A 17,555-nucleotide genomic window follows, 5' to 3' on the forward strand; every position below is an offset into this window, starting at 1 on the left:
ACCAAACAAGGCTTATGTGTTCTTTTTCACCTTAAACGACAACAAAGTTTAAACTAACAAATAAGAACGACAAAGAGACATGATTGCGTGTCCCTTTTTTTACTTTAAATTTAAATGACAATAAAATGTTGAGAAAAGTGCATGTGTGTAGATCCACATGGTAAGTGGATGGATATGTAAAATGATTTTTATACATGGAATGACTCAAGACCCAATAGTAGGGATTTTTACGGAATTTGTCAATTCGATTGATCTATCAAACCCAATCTAATCTGAAGTTTTTGATTGGATTGAAAAAAGTTTTGAATTGCACACTGATTGAGGTTTTCCTAATCCAAAGGTTTTGAATTGGTTTGGGATTTGAGCATTTCTCAATTTGTAAAATCCGTAAATCCGAAACATATTATATATAATATATATAATTTTTTAGGTTAAGTTTTATTTTTAAAAAAATATAAGTAAGTGTAATCTCTTTTTGATTATTCATATTTTATGGGAAGCCCGTATTCTTAATTTCTTACTTAATCTATTTATATTATTTTAAAGTAAAGCTTAAAACGAAGAATTTGTTAAAGGATTTTTTGTTATGCTATAAAGGAGTAATCTTGACAAGCACTCCTTGAAAATGTACAGATCAAGATTTTCATCTTTTACTTTTGATTCATAACCTTTTTAGTCAAATAATTACATTGATAAAATGATATTTATCAAGAGTAAAAAATAAAAGTCCAAGCTCATGTATCCTTAAGATAAGTTATAGATGTTAAACTTTGACAATAAAAAATATTGTTGATAAATGATGGAGATTTCATATCGTACTTTATTTTATATGAATGTTTAATAATTTATTACTTTCAAAGGTCGTAATCTGCAGAATCCGTGGATTCAACCTACAAAATCCAATAGGTTTCGGATTGGCCCCTACTCTACATATTCCAACTATGAACGCCCCTACCCAATAGGTTAACCTTTTGGGTCATATTAGATTCCTGAAGTGTGTTGGGTCAGTTTCACATGTGGAGTCTCCCCCAACAAAGTGGTATTAGATCTGATGGTTTGTATAGGCCAAACGATCACACTCGGTTGCACACATATGAGGAGGAGATTGTTGAGAAAAATGTATGTGGGTATTGTCTCACAGAAAAAGTGGATGGGCATGTAAAATACATTTTCAAATCCAAAGTTATTTTTTATTTTTTATGTTATTAACCCATAAAACCTCCATATATGTACTAGGTTTGAAGAGATTCAAGGACGAGGAAGAAAATCAAATGGTATGTTCATTTGCATAATTTAAGTCATGAGTTGAGTTGTGTATATGAGAGAAAAACATTGTAACAAAAAATTAAACTTAAATTTTTATGAAAGGAAATACTATAACAATATGACTTGAGTCATGAAATGAAAAAGGCTAAAGACGTAAGTTTAACATATACTCTCTAATTGAGACAAACAATTTGAAATCTTATTAAAGGGTAGCAACGCTCCAACCACATGAGCTAACCCGCTTCGTTTAGGGGAGTCCATAATTACTTGCTAAGTTATAAATAAAACGTTATTTTACCTTGTTCTTTGCATTTTTCTTTATTTGGTTAAAATTTAGAAATAACTACCTTTAAAAGAAAAAAGAACAAAAACAAAAAGTCAACGAGGTACTAATTGAGGGAAAAAAAAAAAGAAACTCTGTTTTTGGTCTGCAAGAGAAGCCAAGTACAAAATTGATGCAAAATCATTGCCTTAATGCCGCTTTTTTTTAGCTCACATACTCACATTGAAAAATGAGGAAGTCATTTTAAAAAAAAAAGAAAAAAAAAACAGAAAATGGAAGTCCAACTTTCATGCTAATTTCGGAGGTTGACTTATGGAAGGAACATGAAGCCTCTATAATATATTCCTCTTCACATAACAAAAAGGAAAGAAGTCAAGAACTTTACTAATACTTCCACTAATATTGCTGTCAATATATTGCATTAATAATGAGAGTAAATATTTTGATACCGTAATTTTTTTTGAACAGCTATTTTGATGCCGTATGCATATAATATTTTTATTGTGCAAGATCTCTCTCTCTCTCTCTCTATATATATATATGTGTGTGTGTGTGTGTATATATATACACACACATGTTATCCCTCACTACTCCTCATAGCATACAACTATTCTCTTTTGTTTTCACCATTTGTTTATGAAACATGGGAAACTATGGAGCTTTTCTGATCTTGTTCTCTATTCTCATCCTCACCATGGGCTTAAATTGCAAAGCCAATGATGAAGATAGAAAGGCAAGTACACATGGTTTCTGTCACTTGATGACTATTTCAATAGATCAAAATCCAAACAGAAGTAATAAAATCCATCAAAAAGCCCCCATTGGCACTTTTTGGTCTTATATATATATATATAGTTTTTAGTGTTTTATATGTGACTCTTTCCTTCTAATACAGGTCTATATTGTGTATCTGGGTGCAATTCCTGATGTGTCGTACTCACCATCATCTCATCACCTTAGTATACTACGAAGTGTCATTCAGGGCAGGTAATATAGTTACACACATATATGTATTAATATATGTATGTACGTCTTATGTATCATATTCACTAATTCGTCCATGTTCAGTTTTGTTGAGAATTCATTAGTACGAAGTTACACACGGAGTTTCAACGGATTTGTAGCAAAACTTACTGATCAAGAAAAACAGAAGCTTGCCAGTAAGTGCTTTTTTTCTTTTACGTGGTTTATTTGCATCATTTAAAGGATGGTAAGACATATCATGAGACAAATAAATTATAAAATGTGTTTCTGAAACCGTGATTGGCAGGTAACAAGGAAGTAGTCTCCATTTTCCCAAACAATATTTTTCATACTCAAACAACAAGATCTTGGGACTTCATAGGCTTGAAAGACACATCAAACAGAAAACCTACCGTCGAGAGTGACACCATAGTTGGTGTTATTGACACCGGAATTTGGCCCGAATCGGAGAGCTTTAACGACGAAGATTTTGGACCTCCTCCCAAGAAGTGGAAGGGTGCTTGCAAAGGCGGACAAAATTTCACTTGCAACAAGTATTCTTCTGAACTCTTTAAAAATGATTTTAAAGGAAAGCTTTATTTGTAAAACAATTTTTCAAAACATTTAATTTATAAAATGACTTTGGAATGACCCAGCCCGACTACTGTTTACATTGTATGACCAAATGGGTTGCTCAGTATAAAAATGAAAAATATATTCTGCTAATTTCTCTTGGCAAACTTCCGGTATTTCTCCCTTGTATCATTTCATTAAACCTCATGGGCATTAGTTTCTTATGTAAATCATCGTGTGCTTAATAAATATTCTTTGTATGAGTTCTTTGTGTGACGCATTTTTATTGTCTTTTTACTCTTTATGAATAGAAAGATAAAAGAGAATAGTATTTTGGTTACATTCCATTACGAATTAGTAAACGTGTCTTGTAATTTTTGCAGCAAGCTGATCGGAGCTCGGTATTACGGAACGTCATCGGACATCGCCTCTGCATGGGATGATGTTGGTCATGGAACCCATACAGCCTCAACGGCTGCAGGGAACCATGTCAAGGGCGCAAGTTTTTACGGAATAGCAAAAGGCACTGCAAGAGGAGGTGTTCCCTCAGCTAGAATTGCGGCCTATAAAGTCTGCGATGCTGCAGGATGCTCTTCTGAGGCCCTCTTTGCCGCTTTTGATGATGCCATTGCTGACGGTGTCGACATCATTACAATATCAATCGGATCCAATGCAGCTCAAGACTTTGCCAATGATCCGATCGCCATCGGTGCTTTTCATGCGATGGTGAAAGGGATCCTGACCTTGAATTCTGCAGGAAACAATGGACCCGATCCTGGGTCTGTGTCGAGTGTGGCACCTTGGATGATGTCAGTTGCAGCCAGTAGCACGGATCGGCGAATCGTAGACAATGTTGTTCTTGACGATGGAATGACCTTAATTGTATGTCTCATTGCTCTTCTTGATTATTGGTATGAACTTTCTTAGTACATATCTAAATTTATGATAGACCAAAGTTTCAGGTATTAGATAATGGTTAAAAAAGATCTAGGACTGTTTAAATTTTGTGTTGTTGCATCTCATATGATAATGGTTAAAAAGACGTCTTGTACATTGTTATTTGTGGTTTTGTTTCGATGAATTTTAATTGTTTTGCCACAAACAGGGAAATTCTGTCAACTCTTTCGAACTGAATTTTACGTTGTTTCCTCTAGTGCATGGGGCAAATGCTTCAACTAAGTGCTCAGTATTTTCGGCTAGGTACGTAGTTTCTGCAAAACCACTTATTTTGACTTCAAAAGTTGAAAAGGAGAACATCAGTATATGAAAACAAAATGTCGATGTTATTACTTTCTTTCTGTTGCATTTTAGTTCTTGCGAGGCGGGGTGCCTAGACAAAGATTTAGTGAAGGGAAAGATTGTGCTGTGTGATTCAAGGGATGGAATCAGTGAGGCCTACAATGCTGGGGCCGTTGGTTTGATTTACGCAAACGACAGAGCAGGTGATGTCTCTTTTATCGTACCATTGCCTGCAGTAGCTCTAGAAAATGATACCTACACATATGTCCTGGACTACATCCGTAGGTCCCCAAGGTACGTACGCATTAATGCGATATACATATCCGATGTAAATTCCAATACCAATGCTAGATTTGGCTCGAATGGCATGAAATATTATTCTATTATGTGCTCCCATGCATACATAATTCTATTTTTTAATGTTGTATTTTTTCTTTTGTGTAATTATTAATCTTTGGAACTTGTTGAAGTTTTAAATAAATAATTTGAAAAAGATAATTATTTAATAATAAAAATTATTTAGCACGAAAAATAGCACTCGATTAGAGAGCTATTTTCCCATCAAGTGCTGAAATTTGACATCGGCACACTAATTTTGGTACTACATTGGAAATGTTGTTAAATACCCTTACCTCTGATATGCTTTTTCTCATTAGCCAAATTCAAATGGATTATGTTTTCCGTCAAATGAAGCACCCTTTACTTATTTTTACAGTCCGGCTCAAGCAACCATATTAAAAAGTGAAGCCAAGATAGATGATTCAGCTCCTAGGGTCGCTTCCTTTTCTTCACGTGGGCCAAATGCTATTACACCAGATATTCTAAAGGTTTATGTTTTTCCTCTTATCCCCTAATGCTCATTCTTTTTCCCCCCTTTCAATTTATATTCTTGTGTAGCCGTCCTTACTCAGAGTATGATTCAATGTATTCAGCCGGATATAAGTGCCCCAGGAGTAGATATATTAGCCTCATATTCACTTATAGTTCCACCCTCAAGCTTCCCTCAAGACAAGAGGCGCGTAAAGTTCAATATTGAATCGGGAACCTCCATGTCTTGTCCCCATGTTGCTGGAGCAGCTGCCTATGTCAAGACATTTCACCCTGATTGGTCTCCTTCAGCCATTGGATCATCTCTTATGACTACAGGTACTAGTAGTGAAAATTTCTTTCACAATACTAGGGATGCCAACTCTAATATCAACTTTATTGTACGAACTGACGTGGTTGTGAGGAATTATTCTTCTATTAGTGGGTACTTTGAAGACTGCCATGTCAATCTACCACTAAAAAGATGACAACTCGCTAACGTTCAAGTTGGTAAAAAAAGTTTAGATTAAAGTTGGTGTTTATACATTTAGATTTCCATGTGACCAAATCTCTCTCTTTCTTGTCTGCAGCTTGGCTCATGAACAAGACTAAAGGTCTCAGCGGAGAATTTGATTATGGTTCCGGCCATGTTAACCCTGTACAAGCCATTAATCCTGGACTTGTTTATGATGCTTTTGAAGCAGACTACATAAAGTTTCTCTGCAGCATTGGCTTGGATGATAAGAAAGTTAGGCTTATATCAGGACATAAAAGCAGTTGCCCCGAAGGCTCAGAACCGGGATCGCCAAGGGATCTCAATTACCCTTCAATGGCTGCTCAAGTTTCAGACGGCGTGCAGGTTGCGATTAAGTTTCACAGAAGAGTAAAGAATGTTGGTAATTCAAACTCCACCTACAAGGCCAGCATCTTCCCAAAAACAAAGTTTGATATCAAAGTAAAGCCTTCAGTTCTTTCTTTCAAGTCACTTAATGAGGAGAAGTCTTTTGATGTAATTGTCGCAGGAACTGGTTTGCCATTAAACTCTATGGTGTCTACATCATTGGTGTGGTCTGACGGCATTCATAGTGTCGGAAGCCCAATTGTCTTGCACAACGTAGTTCCATAAGATTTGAAGATAAATTTGAAGCACAATATTAGAGTATAACTGATTTCTCGTAACAATTTGTAATATCATTTCTTTTCTTTTAATAATAGGTATTGCATCTTCATATGACGGCAATGCTTAAGATGCTTTAGTTTTGGAGGCTTTGTCTCTTGGTTTGATCTCTGCAATACAATTATGCAGAATGGAATTTTTGCAACACATTTCTTTGTCAGTGTGCCATCATCACAACTGCGAAAATGCAAAAGAGTAAGCAAGTTCAGCTAAACGACATGGAGTCTTAGACATAAACAGTAGCAAATCGTAAACGACAATAAAATATGAACTACGAGTAAAAACATGTTGTTTTCCCATCTAAACGTCAGTGTTCAAAAAATAAAAAATAATAAAAAAACGGATAGACAAGGAATTCTCAAAATTTGAAAGGAGTAATGACATATACTTATTGTAAAGTGATTAAATTTTTTACAAGAAATAGTTTATAAAGCGGAAAATGTTTACTTTAGCGCTGTTTAAAACCTTTGCAAATTATAATATATACCTTACATTTCGGTAAACACGTGGTCGTCTTTGTAAAATTTCAGTAATTTATTGAAAATCAAAACTGTCAAAAATATTAAATCCAGAAACTTGTTGAGTAAAAGAAAAATTCAGAAACGAAATTCTTGCTATTTCAACATTTCATAATCAATAACACCAATATAATTTTGGAGTAGCTCAAAAATAAATTTGAAATGATTTTTTTTTTCAAATATTAAAGATTATATGTTTTTATGAAAAGCTTATATTAGTAGTTTCTAAATATATAGAAATGAGTTGAGAAGAAAAATAAAACTAAGGACTTTTTTTTTTGAGTAAATAAAACTAAAGATTTGTATTTATATAATTAATCCATAAAAACTCTTGTATGGTCTTCAGTGTGACGACCCTCCTATGAGGCCGCCATTGTAGTTTAAACTTTAACTTATACTTATTAGGGTTTCTTAAAATTTGCGGAATATTTTTTTTTTTTAAATATAAGAAGGAATACTTTCATAATTCGTAACAATAATTTCAAAAGAATGAATCACTAAATTACTTAAAACTTTTCTTAATTTTAGTTAAGATAAAACCTTCTAAAAATATCTTTCGAACTGAGTGATATTTGAACTCTTGTTTCACATACTCTTTAAAAACCTTTCTAAAACTAGCCAATACATTCGGGCCATCTAATTTGACCTTAAAAAGAATTTCGTGAGAAATCTTAAATTCAAGTACTTCTTAAAGTCCTTTCAAAATCAATCATTTAAACCGTCATGTTTAAAATTCATTTATTTGTTGCATGCACTATTGCAACGTTCTAAAACTTAAATACTCAAAACTAGGGTTGTTAGCTACAACCTCAGTTTTTGTTAGCTACAACCTCGGTTTTCCTAACATACATATGTACATATACTTTTTAAACATACATGCTTGAAACTTTGAATCATATAAACATATACATGATTTTACTTAAACTTACTGCGGAAGATTTTAATGTTAGCGGTATCCATTCCCATCTCCACCATTTGTTCGTCACTCGCCACTGCCTTTCAAGAATTGCTTATAGGTTTCTTACTTACAGCATGAACATATTTGATTGAGCTTTCGCTCAGCAAGTAGAAACTATCTCTCGCAAAATAACTGTAAGTTCACATGAATAAATATGCATGGGTTGATTATGCTTAATTATGATGTCTTATCATAGTCTTATTATCTTATCTTATATTTCTTACTGATGGGCCCAAGTGCTCGCGTACCACTTGCACGCAATCATCAGAACGTGAGGATTTGCAAGATCCCCCACGATACCGTGATTATAACTTGAATGCCTCCCTTGAGTCGGAGGACATTATTATTATTTTCTTTTTCTCCCTTGTGGAGCTTGAGTTCCCTCCCTTGTGGAGGCTGGTACGGCACTCAACTGATATTATTCTTATAAGTTCATCTTGACTTATTAAGGTGTATGCAATATGACATAGCAGAGCATACTATAACATGGAATGTACTCAAACACAAATACTTCATGTGCACTGCTTAAGTGTATGCAATATGATCTAACATAGTATACATAACATTAAATTAACTCGAACACATATAATTCATGTGCGCTGCTTATGTGTATGCAGCATGACATAGCATCGCATACAATACTTAAAGCATAAACATGCATATATAACATGTGTAACTTTTTCTTTAAAATCTATTCATACTGTAGGCGAGATTCCTACTTACCTGATTTACAGAGTTGGAATCCACTTTTCGTCAAACAGCCTATTCTCTTACTTACTTACTTCTGGATTCCGAGCTAAGCGGTTCTGATAGTATCTCGCTTGTCGTGTCCTCCTGCGTATTCCTCAAAACTAATTTTGGGAAAAGCTGTAAGCACTATGAATGATCCTTGAGGAACATTGTAGCTTTAAACACTCGATTCTGATCTTCACTTGTTTAGTCTGAACCACCTCGATTCGTGTGCAACCAGTACTAGACCATTCTTATAAGAATTTAATTTGGTTGAACGGACGTCACCATTTCGTTCAGCACGTCGAAACAAGTCAGGATATGGTCTCGGATCATCAAACGGATGTCGATAGCCTGAGAAACGACACCTCTCCGGAATACGGCGGTGGCGTACGGCGGCAGCGGCTCACAGAGAGTTTTTTCGTGGTGGACTTGGCTCCTACCTCTCCTAACTTGACCCTTCTGAGTCCATTGGTGCGGTCAATTTCACACCATTCGGCCTGTAACAGTACCTATCGGGACCGGTAACGTCGGTAAAATCTGGCGACTCAAATCTCACAATTCCGGTCATCTATTCTTAAAATTAGTTGAGGGGTTTTCTTACCCGCTTCTTTCTGAGTGTTATGACACCGAAGTCACTACGATCCAACGGTTAGATCGTCGGAACCACCTCTTCCCTCCACGGACGACGGCAGTGGCTCCGTTTTTCGGCCAAACTGTGACGGTGACGGTGGCTGCTGGTTGGGATCTACTGGGCATCGGCTTCTGAGTCGATTGGTGGGGGCGGTGACATCCACGACGGCCTGGAGAGAGAGAAACGACGGCGACGGCGTCCGCGATTCCGACCACCACGGACGGCGGTGCTCCGGCCAGAATCGAGTTGTGAAAATAGATGGGTTTTCTTCATTTCGCTGCACTGAGTCCATATGGACTGAAATCATCTCAATCGGAGGTCGGATGGCGGAGATATCACGACGGGAAGAAATGGGTAATTTCGGAACTTCCGCTGGCGATTGCGGCTGATTCCGGCGGAGTTGGAGGTCGTGCCGCATGTCGTTGAACTCAGCTCGTCAAGATCTTTCTGTTGACACCGGCAATGTCAAAAATGGAGGTTGAAATCTCAACTTGGGTATTTGGCCATTGATGGTTTTTGTGAGAGAACGTGAGAGGAGAGAGAGAATGAGCGGAAATAAGAGAAAGAAAGTGCAAGAACCCTAAAAATTTCACTATATAAAGTATCTGATTAAAACAAGATTACGTGTCTGATCTTATCCTCAATTATTTTCTCTAAACAGATTAAATTTATACTTATTAGAGGTAATTAGTTTAGCTCACGTAAGTTAATCTACTACTTACAGTCTAATATTAATTTCTGAATAATTCAATATTGTTTTATTTTCTTACTCGCGTAATATTTCAAACTTTTTCAAGTCTTGAAATTAATTTTAGACTGAACAAATTCTAAATTTTACTTTTCTGCATTCTATCCCGGGAATGACGTTGTTTCTGACAGTGTCAACTCCCGAGCTTATATTGTACCCATCTACTATAAGTATTTATCTTGTGACTTTAACCTAACTGTCTAACAATTAAGGATTTTTTTCTTCTTTTAAAATGTCAGTGCGTTTTTTTTATACGCCGCTAACATCGTGCTGTGCTTGGAGATTCTTGAAATTAAGATTCTCAAACTATACTTGTACTGAAAATTATTCCGCCTTAAAATACGGTGAGAATTTATCAATCGAATTTACTTGATCGAAACATGAACTTAACATGAAATCTACTATAAAATTTAGGAATACATATATTAATTCCATAAATCCTCTATTCACAATATAACATAATATTTTTTAAAAAAATCCTTAACTTAAAAATAAATGAATTATATTATTTAAGGTCTGAAATTTTCTCAGTCATTATATTTAGCTCGACTGCGATTTTTAATTTTATTTTCTAATCAACCAAACAGTAGGTTTAGCTCACTCACTATTTACCGAGACACAACAGTATTCATCACCCGGTACTAAAACCCTGCGCCGGAAACTCTTTAAACCCTGAACAGTGAACAAGCTTAATTCAATCATTCCGAGCGAACTCTAATGGCCAGTCGAGCATTTTCAAGGTCAAAAATCTCAATCTTGGCCTCGGGATTATTTCGAGCAATCTACAGGACACCGATCAAAGATTCCCCGTTGCCTTTGAAATCGAAAGTTTCGGCATTTGAAACGGATCCGTGGAGACCCGTTTGCGGGTTTAGGGAGTACCATGACGGGAGGCCTAGAGGACCCCTTTGGAGGGGGAAGAAGCTGATAGGCAAAGAAGCGCTTTTTGTGATTCTGGGTTTGAAGAGATTCAAGGACGACGAAGAGAAGCTCCAGAAGTTCATCAAGACCCATGTTCTGAGGCTTCTGAAGATGGATATGTTTGCTGTTCTCATTGAGCTTGAGCGCCAAGAGGAGGTCGCTTTGGCTATCAAGGTGCTTTTTTCTTTTGCTTGAGTTTTGTTTTTATTATTTTATTTTATTGAAATGGGTTATTCTAGCAAAATGTTTGATTAAATGCTTGAAAGAAATGTGTGCTCTTGGGCAGCTTTCTAGTGTTCTTCTGCTTCTTGGCGATTTTTTTCCCCCTCATTTCTGTAAATGTTTAAGATTTTTCGTAGAGCAGTTTTAATGGATTATTGTTTGCAATGTGTTTGATTTAGTGCTGGAACGAAATATACGCAATTGAGCAGCTTTCTAGTTTCTTCCTCGTTGGAAACATGTGGCTTTTTGGGCATTCCTATGAGCAATGCCGGTTTGAGGAGTGTGATAGAAATCAAACTGGAGTTAGTGTTTACCTGTGATCCTACAAGATTAAGTTTTCTGTAGATTCTATTGTTTGATTGGTTTACTTGATTTTTCAAATATATGTTTTTAGCATTCTCCAGATCATTTAACTGGCTTTGCATTAGCTTCTACCTAGATTTCTAAGATTTGGTGTCGAATTAGTTATTACGTTATCAGATTTGGATTCAAATTGGTTTAGAAAAAAACTAATTAATGTCTATTTTACCATCCTACGTTAGCGCCTACAAGTATATCATGGCTAGAACATATTTCTAGAAAATGCATAAAAGAAAGTTGGCTTAGGCCGTTATTAAAGAAGACTATTACTTTCAGTTTTTGTGGTCTTGATTTTCGGTTAACTTGATTACAGGATTGGTCAACTTCAATTTCTGGCTTTTTTGTTGTAACGGTGACTTCTTCCTGTGATCTCACAAGCAACTGTGTGATTTTTCAGATATTTAACGTGATTCGAAAGCAAGATTGGTACAAGCCTGATGTCTACTTGTACAAGGACTTAATTATTGCGTTAGCAAGATGCAAGAAAATGGATGATGTCATGGGACTATGGGAAAGCATGAGGGCGGATAAGCTATTTCTTGACTCTCAAACATATGCAGAAGTTATCAGGGGCTTTTTGAGCTCCGGTTCTCCAGGAGACGCAATGAACATATACGAGGACATGAAGAAGTCCCCGGATCCGCCTGAAGAGTTGCCGTTCAGGATTTTGTTGAAGGGTCTTTTGCCACACCCTCTTTTGAGAAACAGAGTGAAGCAAGACTTTGAGGAGCTCTTTCCTGAGAAACATATGTATGATCCTCCAGAAGAGATATTTGGCGCACGCTGAGGTTTGCATTCGAACTGTATTTTCCATTTATTTTTATTGTTTTCTCCCGCTTTCTCTCTCACTAAAAATATATGTGTCTCCTGCAAATTTATACATAGGCACACTTCCTTTTCACATGCATTAGCCAGAACAGTTGTAGTGTGCTGTGTGCCCCTCCCTGGACTTGCTTTGGTATTGGTTGTTGTGAATCAATTGTATTGAGACTGACCTCAGTTTCTCATGGACAATATGGTGGCTCATCCATAATAAAACAATCTCTCGAAAAGTCGACTTAAGACCTAAACTTTTAATCGAGTTACAGTAGTAATGTTTTGATTTCCTTGCTATTATGTTCTTAATTAAAATTAATCTTTTCTGGGTACTCTGCAGTAACTGGCACTCATTCTGCAAGGCAAAATTTCTACTATTTTGTTCCCGAAAGAAGAAAAATAAGGAAGAAGAGGTTGGTTTACCTATGAAAGGAAAAGTCATGTTGCTGTTTAGATATGGGAGGCATACATCCTATTTCAAGTCTCATTCAGAAAAGTGGATACAGGATCAAGACACGAGTCAACCATAGAAATTCTATTTAAAAAAAAAAAAAAAAAAAAAACCTTTTTAAGCTGTTAGGATTCTTTCCCTTTTATCATTTTTAATAGGTAGTGAGGTTTTAGGAGTTTGAGTTGATTAATAGAAGATTGTGTGAATGGTTAACTTTTGTGTTCTTTAAACGTGTTTTAATCAACTCAAGCTCCTAAAATCTTTCTTCCTAAATTAGAATAATGAAGGGAAGGACAATGTCTGTCAAATCTTCCTTTGCTATGAATTTTGGAAGTCTCTTAGCATAACCTATGCAAATGCAATGCTGGAAATGTTGTATTGACAAGAATAAAACCGTTGAGTCATTTTTGTATTTACAATCAAGTATAACCCAAATAGGGACTCTAGTTTCCTTTCAGTATATGTGTGATTTGAGTAAACGTTCTCTGTTCATGAACTCTGTGTCCACTAATGCTACTGCTGCCGTCGCAAAAGAAAATAAAATCTCAGTGGGTTTTACTTATGCTCACAAACTTAGTCTTGGACTCTCAAATGTTGATGCTCAAATTATAAAATTATAAAATTTGCTAGAGAGTAGTGAAAGTTGATGCTCAAATAGCAAAATTGTCTTGTCAGGGTTTTCTGTTTCACACGCCACAGGTGGTGAACAAATCAGCGTTGGGTTCAAATTTTTGATAATCTGTAGTGTGATTTGCAGCGAGCTAGAGGCTAGAGCATCTCTACTCTGCGGTGCAAAATTCGAAATCCTATTAAATCCTATGGGGCAGGGGAATCAGAATGGGCTCTCGCTAGAGGTGACAATTCATGTTAATAAGTTATGTTCGTGTCAATTTATTTATTAATTGTGTCAAAAAATATTAATCTAAACACGACATTTTTATTAAACGTGTTAAAAATGTAAACTCAAACACGATCCATTTATTAATCGTGTTAATTATGTCAACACGTTTAAATTAATATATTGAATAAATAACTAATATAATAATGATTTATTTAATACGGTCATGACAGGTTTAATATGTTTATTGGTCAATTTATCTTTTTCTTTAAGAAAAATAAATGAATTTTATCTACAAATATTAAAATTCACATTTTGTCAGCCCTAGTTCCCGCACAATCCGATCTTTATTCAGTCCCGAGACCTTTCTTTATTATAAGAAAGATAAGCAATTAGTTAAATTCAATACATTCGATTTCCTTCTTAGGCTTCAGAATGAAGATGGTGAGCTCACATGAGTAGCTCCGGTCTCCTGTAGCCGCCTTGTTCTATGTCAGGTGATAAAGTGTTTGAAATAGACGCAAAGTCATGACAACCCGACTATATCAATGTTATATTATAATATTTGGGGTTAAAAAGCTGCTCTCTTACTCATAGTTATTTTTTATGCTAAATTTATAACTAAATAAAAATACATTAAAAATTTAACATTTGGTTGCTATTAGTTGATATGTTGAGCTTTTATTTAATAATTACAACATTGTCATTTTAAATTAATTTAAAAAGTAAAAATTTAGTTTTATAACTTACAAAACTTAATGATCATGATCATGAAAAAAAGTGCATATAGCATTATATATTGGAATATAAAATATAATGACATACTAAATATGTTATTTTACACATTTTTATGCTAAATATAACGCACATTTACATTTATATTAGAGATGATCTTTGGTGAAAATTTAATTTCTGTAGTAATAAAAGAAGCTAAATAAAGAGAAGTCTTCATAAAAATTAATCCAACAAAAAGTAGTGAACACATAAGAATAATAATAAATAGTAATAATAGTGTCATTAATAGTAAAAGCCACGCACAAGCACCGAAACAAAACTAAAATATTATTGCAGAATCGAAACATCATGTGGGCGTGCCGGAGTGGTTATCGGGCATGACTAGAAATCATGTGGGCTCTGCCCGCGCAGGTTCGAATCCTGCCGCTCACGCCTTTTTGCAAAAAAACACATCTTCGAAGAATTGGTTCTTTTCCTCCATTTTTTGACTTCCATGTTCTTTATCCTTGCTTGGCTGGCATACTTTTTAGGCTTGGTCTCTTCTTTTAGAGTGTGATTTGAGTGTAATTTTTGAGTTGAGTTTGAGTTATAACTTGAGTTGAAGTTGTAACTTGAATAAAGTTGAGTAAAGTTGAATAAAGTTAGAACTTAAAAGAACATGAACTTAAATAAAATTGGGCTTGTTCTTTTGACGTTTTTGAGTTAGGTAACTTGAGTGTAGATTTTGAGTTGAGTTTGAGTTATAACTTGAATTGAAGTTATAATTTGAGTTTGTCTTTGGTTGTGTACATTTGAGTTATAGTTTGAGATAAGAATTTTTTTTGAGTTTGTGTTTGAGTAAGTTAAAACTTGAATTTGTATTTAGATAGTATTTTAATAAAAACTCAATGCTGATGAAAAATTTTAATCGGGTATATGGGTCTAATTTTATTCATCTTTTCATTGTTAACGCATAGAAAAAAAATCATCTCAATTAGAATTAAAACGAAAAAGTTATATCATTTTTAAGAATAAAAAAAATACTGTTCATTTACTTGAGTTCGAGTTTCTGAACTCGAGTTGAAGGGAAAACTTGAACTCGAGTTTTAGTTCCAAACTCGAGCTCAAACTCAAGTTCAAACTTAAAAGAACATGAACTCGAATAAAGTTATAACTCGAGTTATCTTTTTTTGAGTTTTTTCACTTAAAAACCACTCTGCCGAACAAGGCCGTTGTAACTTGAGTTTAAACTTTTTTTGAGTTTTGTTGCAAAAGAACAACCTCACTTCGCTTGCTTCTGATTCCATCCTTTTCTCTTTTTTTTTTGGTTGAAATCACAATCTCAAAAGAGAAGAAAATATCTAAAAAATCAGGATTTTACATCCCGGATTCCGATAGCCATATATAATATTCAATAGAAAAGTCCTAGTGGTGGATTCAGACTAGGGGTGTTCGGCGGTTAAAAACCGTCAGTTTTGGTTGGTTCGATGGCCAAACCGACCATGTCAGTTTTTAAAAACCGGAAACCGAAACCGAACCGTAAAATTACAATTCGGTTCGGTTAACCGAATTTCGGTTTTCGATTTTAGTAATCTGGATGGTGAGTATCAGTTAACTATCAGGTTACCCACATATTTAGTTACATTTTTTGACCAGAAATTGTGAAAAAATGTAAAACATTCCTTGTATGCAAGCATGTAATCACAATAAATAAATACAAAGCACAATATCTAAATTGATAATACCACAAACACAAAAAATCCAAATCCAATGTCCAAAATCTAAAGTACAAACTAGAAATTTGAAAGTTACAACAAACAATACTAATGTTCAAAGTGTAAAAAACATTAAATTGGCATAAGAAATTAAGAAGTCCAAAGCATAATTAAAAAGCATAGTGAAGTTCATTTCTAATTTCTCATAAACCTCTTATTCCCCTTCATCCGAATCCAAATCCAAATCCAAATCCATTATATCTTCATATGTATCGCTACAATAGAAAATTAGAATTAAGTAAATGAAATTGAATAGATAATGAGAAAAAAAGAAGAAATAGATATAATTCTAATTATCTTACTTGGATCTTTTAGAAGATTTCGCATCATTTACTTGAGCGCTTCCGTCCTTTGAACACGTTGGGGTAGAAACAACCTCACCATCATCTACAAGAAAATTATAAATTAATTTACATATGTCATGAAATGAATAAAAAAGATATAATTATAACAAGTATGTGTAGTATGTACAATCATGATTAGTATTACCTGAGACAACATGATAGCAATCTGTAAAAGATTCAACCTCATCCATATATTGCCTAAGAACCACGGGTTCATATTCTTCATCCTTCGCGTTCAACCAACTTTTTAAGCAAATAAGTGCTTCCACCATCTTAGGAGCCAATGAACTCCTAAAAGGATCAAGACTACGACGATCGGTAGAAAAAGCTGATTCAGATGCAACCATCGAAACCGGAACTGCAAGCACATTTCTAGCAATTTGGGATAAGACCTTATACCTAGGAGCATTTACATTCCACCAACCTAGGATGTCAAAACTGTCATCCACTAGCTCTTCGCATTGCTCAGATAAATACTTATCCACATCATTCTTCTGTACATTTACATCATTCCCACTCATCTTTTGCTTTCTAAACATGGCCTCTATCTCATCATCAATAACCGGCATTGAGGCGGGCTCACTAGATGCCGTAATTATTGAACGACTTGAATTACAACCAGAATAAGTTTCTACTGAGTGAGCTGACCTTGTATTCCTAAATCGAGGTTTGGCCAACTGTGATAATTGCGGTTGCTTAAGCAAAGGTGGAGGAGGAGCCCGATCATGATATTCCTTATACAATCTACGCAATGTGTCCTCAACCCCTTTTAACAACGTGACAGATGTCGAATCATTGTAGATACACTTGAAGGCAAGAGCAAGATAATCCAACTTATATCTTAGATCAAGAACCAAGCCAAGAAACATCATGTGATTCATTTTCTCAACATTTCCCCAATACTTATCAAATTTCTGTTGGGAATAGTGTCCTAGAAGCATGAAATGTAATAGGATATTTATTATTTAATTAATAAAAGAGTTTATTCATCATTTTATGTGCATATATTTATGAATATTTTGTGAATATCAAATGAAAATTCCGTGATTGTTTATGTAACCTTAAACATAGTATATAAGTGTTATATACGAGAGGATAGTGTTTAAGGATAATAATAAAAAATATTGTTCATGATGAATTTAATTAAAGTTCAGAATCTTTAATTAAAACATTATTAATACATGTCATTCCCATTTAGAATGGAACGGTGTTATCCGCA

At 34.8% G+C, this 17,555-nt stretch overlaps 2 protein-coding genes and 1 non-coding gene across 3 annotated transcripts; all 3 read left to right on the plus strand.

Moving 5' to 3' along the window:
* Window positions 1-2,192: 2,192 nt before the first annotated feature.
* LOC21408029 (subtilisin-like protease SBT4.3) lies at window positions 2,193-6,257 on the plus strand. The gene is made up of 10 exons (XM_024172345.1): window positions 2,193-2,282; window positions 2,445-2,536; window positions 2,618-2,709; window positions 2,820-3,066; window positions 3,469-3,967; window positions 4,191-4,285; window positions 4,397-4,618; window positions 5,040-5,151; window positions 5,257-5,470; window positions 5,722-6,257. Exons 1-10 carry the CDS (start codon window positions 2,193-2,195, stop codon window positions 6,255-6,257), a joined length of 2,199 nt encoding a protein of 732 aa, XP_024028113.1.
* A 4,257-nt stretch (window positions 6,258-10,514) lies between these two features.
* On the plus strand, window positions 10,515-12,799 carry LOC21408030 (protein THYLAKOID ASSEMBLY 8-like, chloroplastic). Its single transcript, XM_024172348.1, has 3 exons — window positions 10,515-10,990; window positions 11,796-12,186; window positions 12,555-12,799. The coding sequence occupies exons 1-2, from the start codon at window positions 10,613-10,615 to the stop codon at window positions 12,183-12,185; spliced, it is 768 nt and encodes a 255-aa protein (XP_024028116.1). The 5' UTR covers window positions 10,515-10,612; the 3' UTR covers window position 12,186; window positions 12,555-12,799.
* A 1,789-nt stretch (window positions 12,800-14,588) lies between these two features.
* On the plus strand, window positions 14,589-14,670 carry TRNAS-AGA. Its single transcript has one exon. It is a non-coding gene; the product is annotated as a tRNA-Ser (tRNA).
* The last annotated feature ends 2,885 nt before the right edge of the window (window positions 14,671-17,555 follow it).

The sequence above is a fragment of the Morus notabilis genome, unplaced genomic scaffold (assembly GCF_000414095.1).
Source record: "Morus notabilis unplaced genomic scaffold, ASM41409v2 Scaffold46, whole genome shotgun sequence".
Classification (NCBI taxonomy): domain Eukaryota; kingdom Viridiplantae; phylum Streptophyta; class Magnoliopsida; order Rosales; family Moraceae; genus Morus; species Morus notabilis.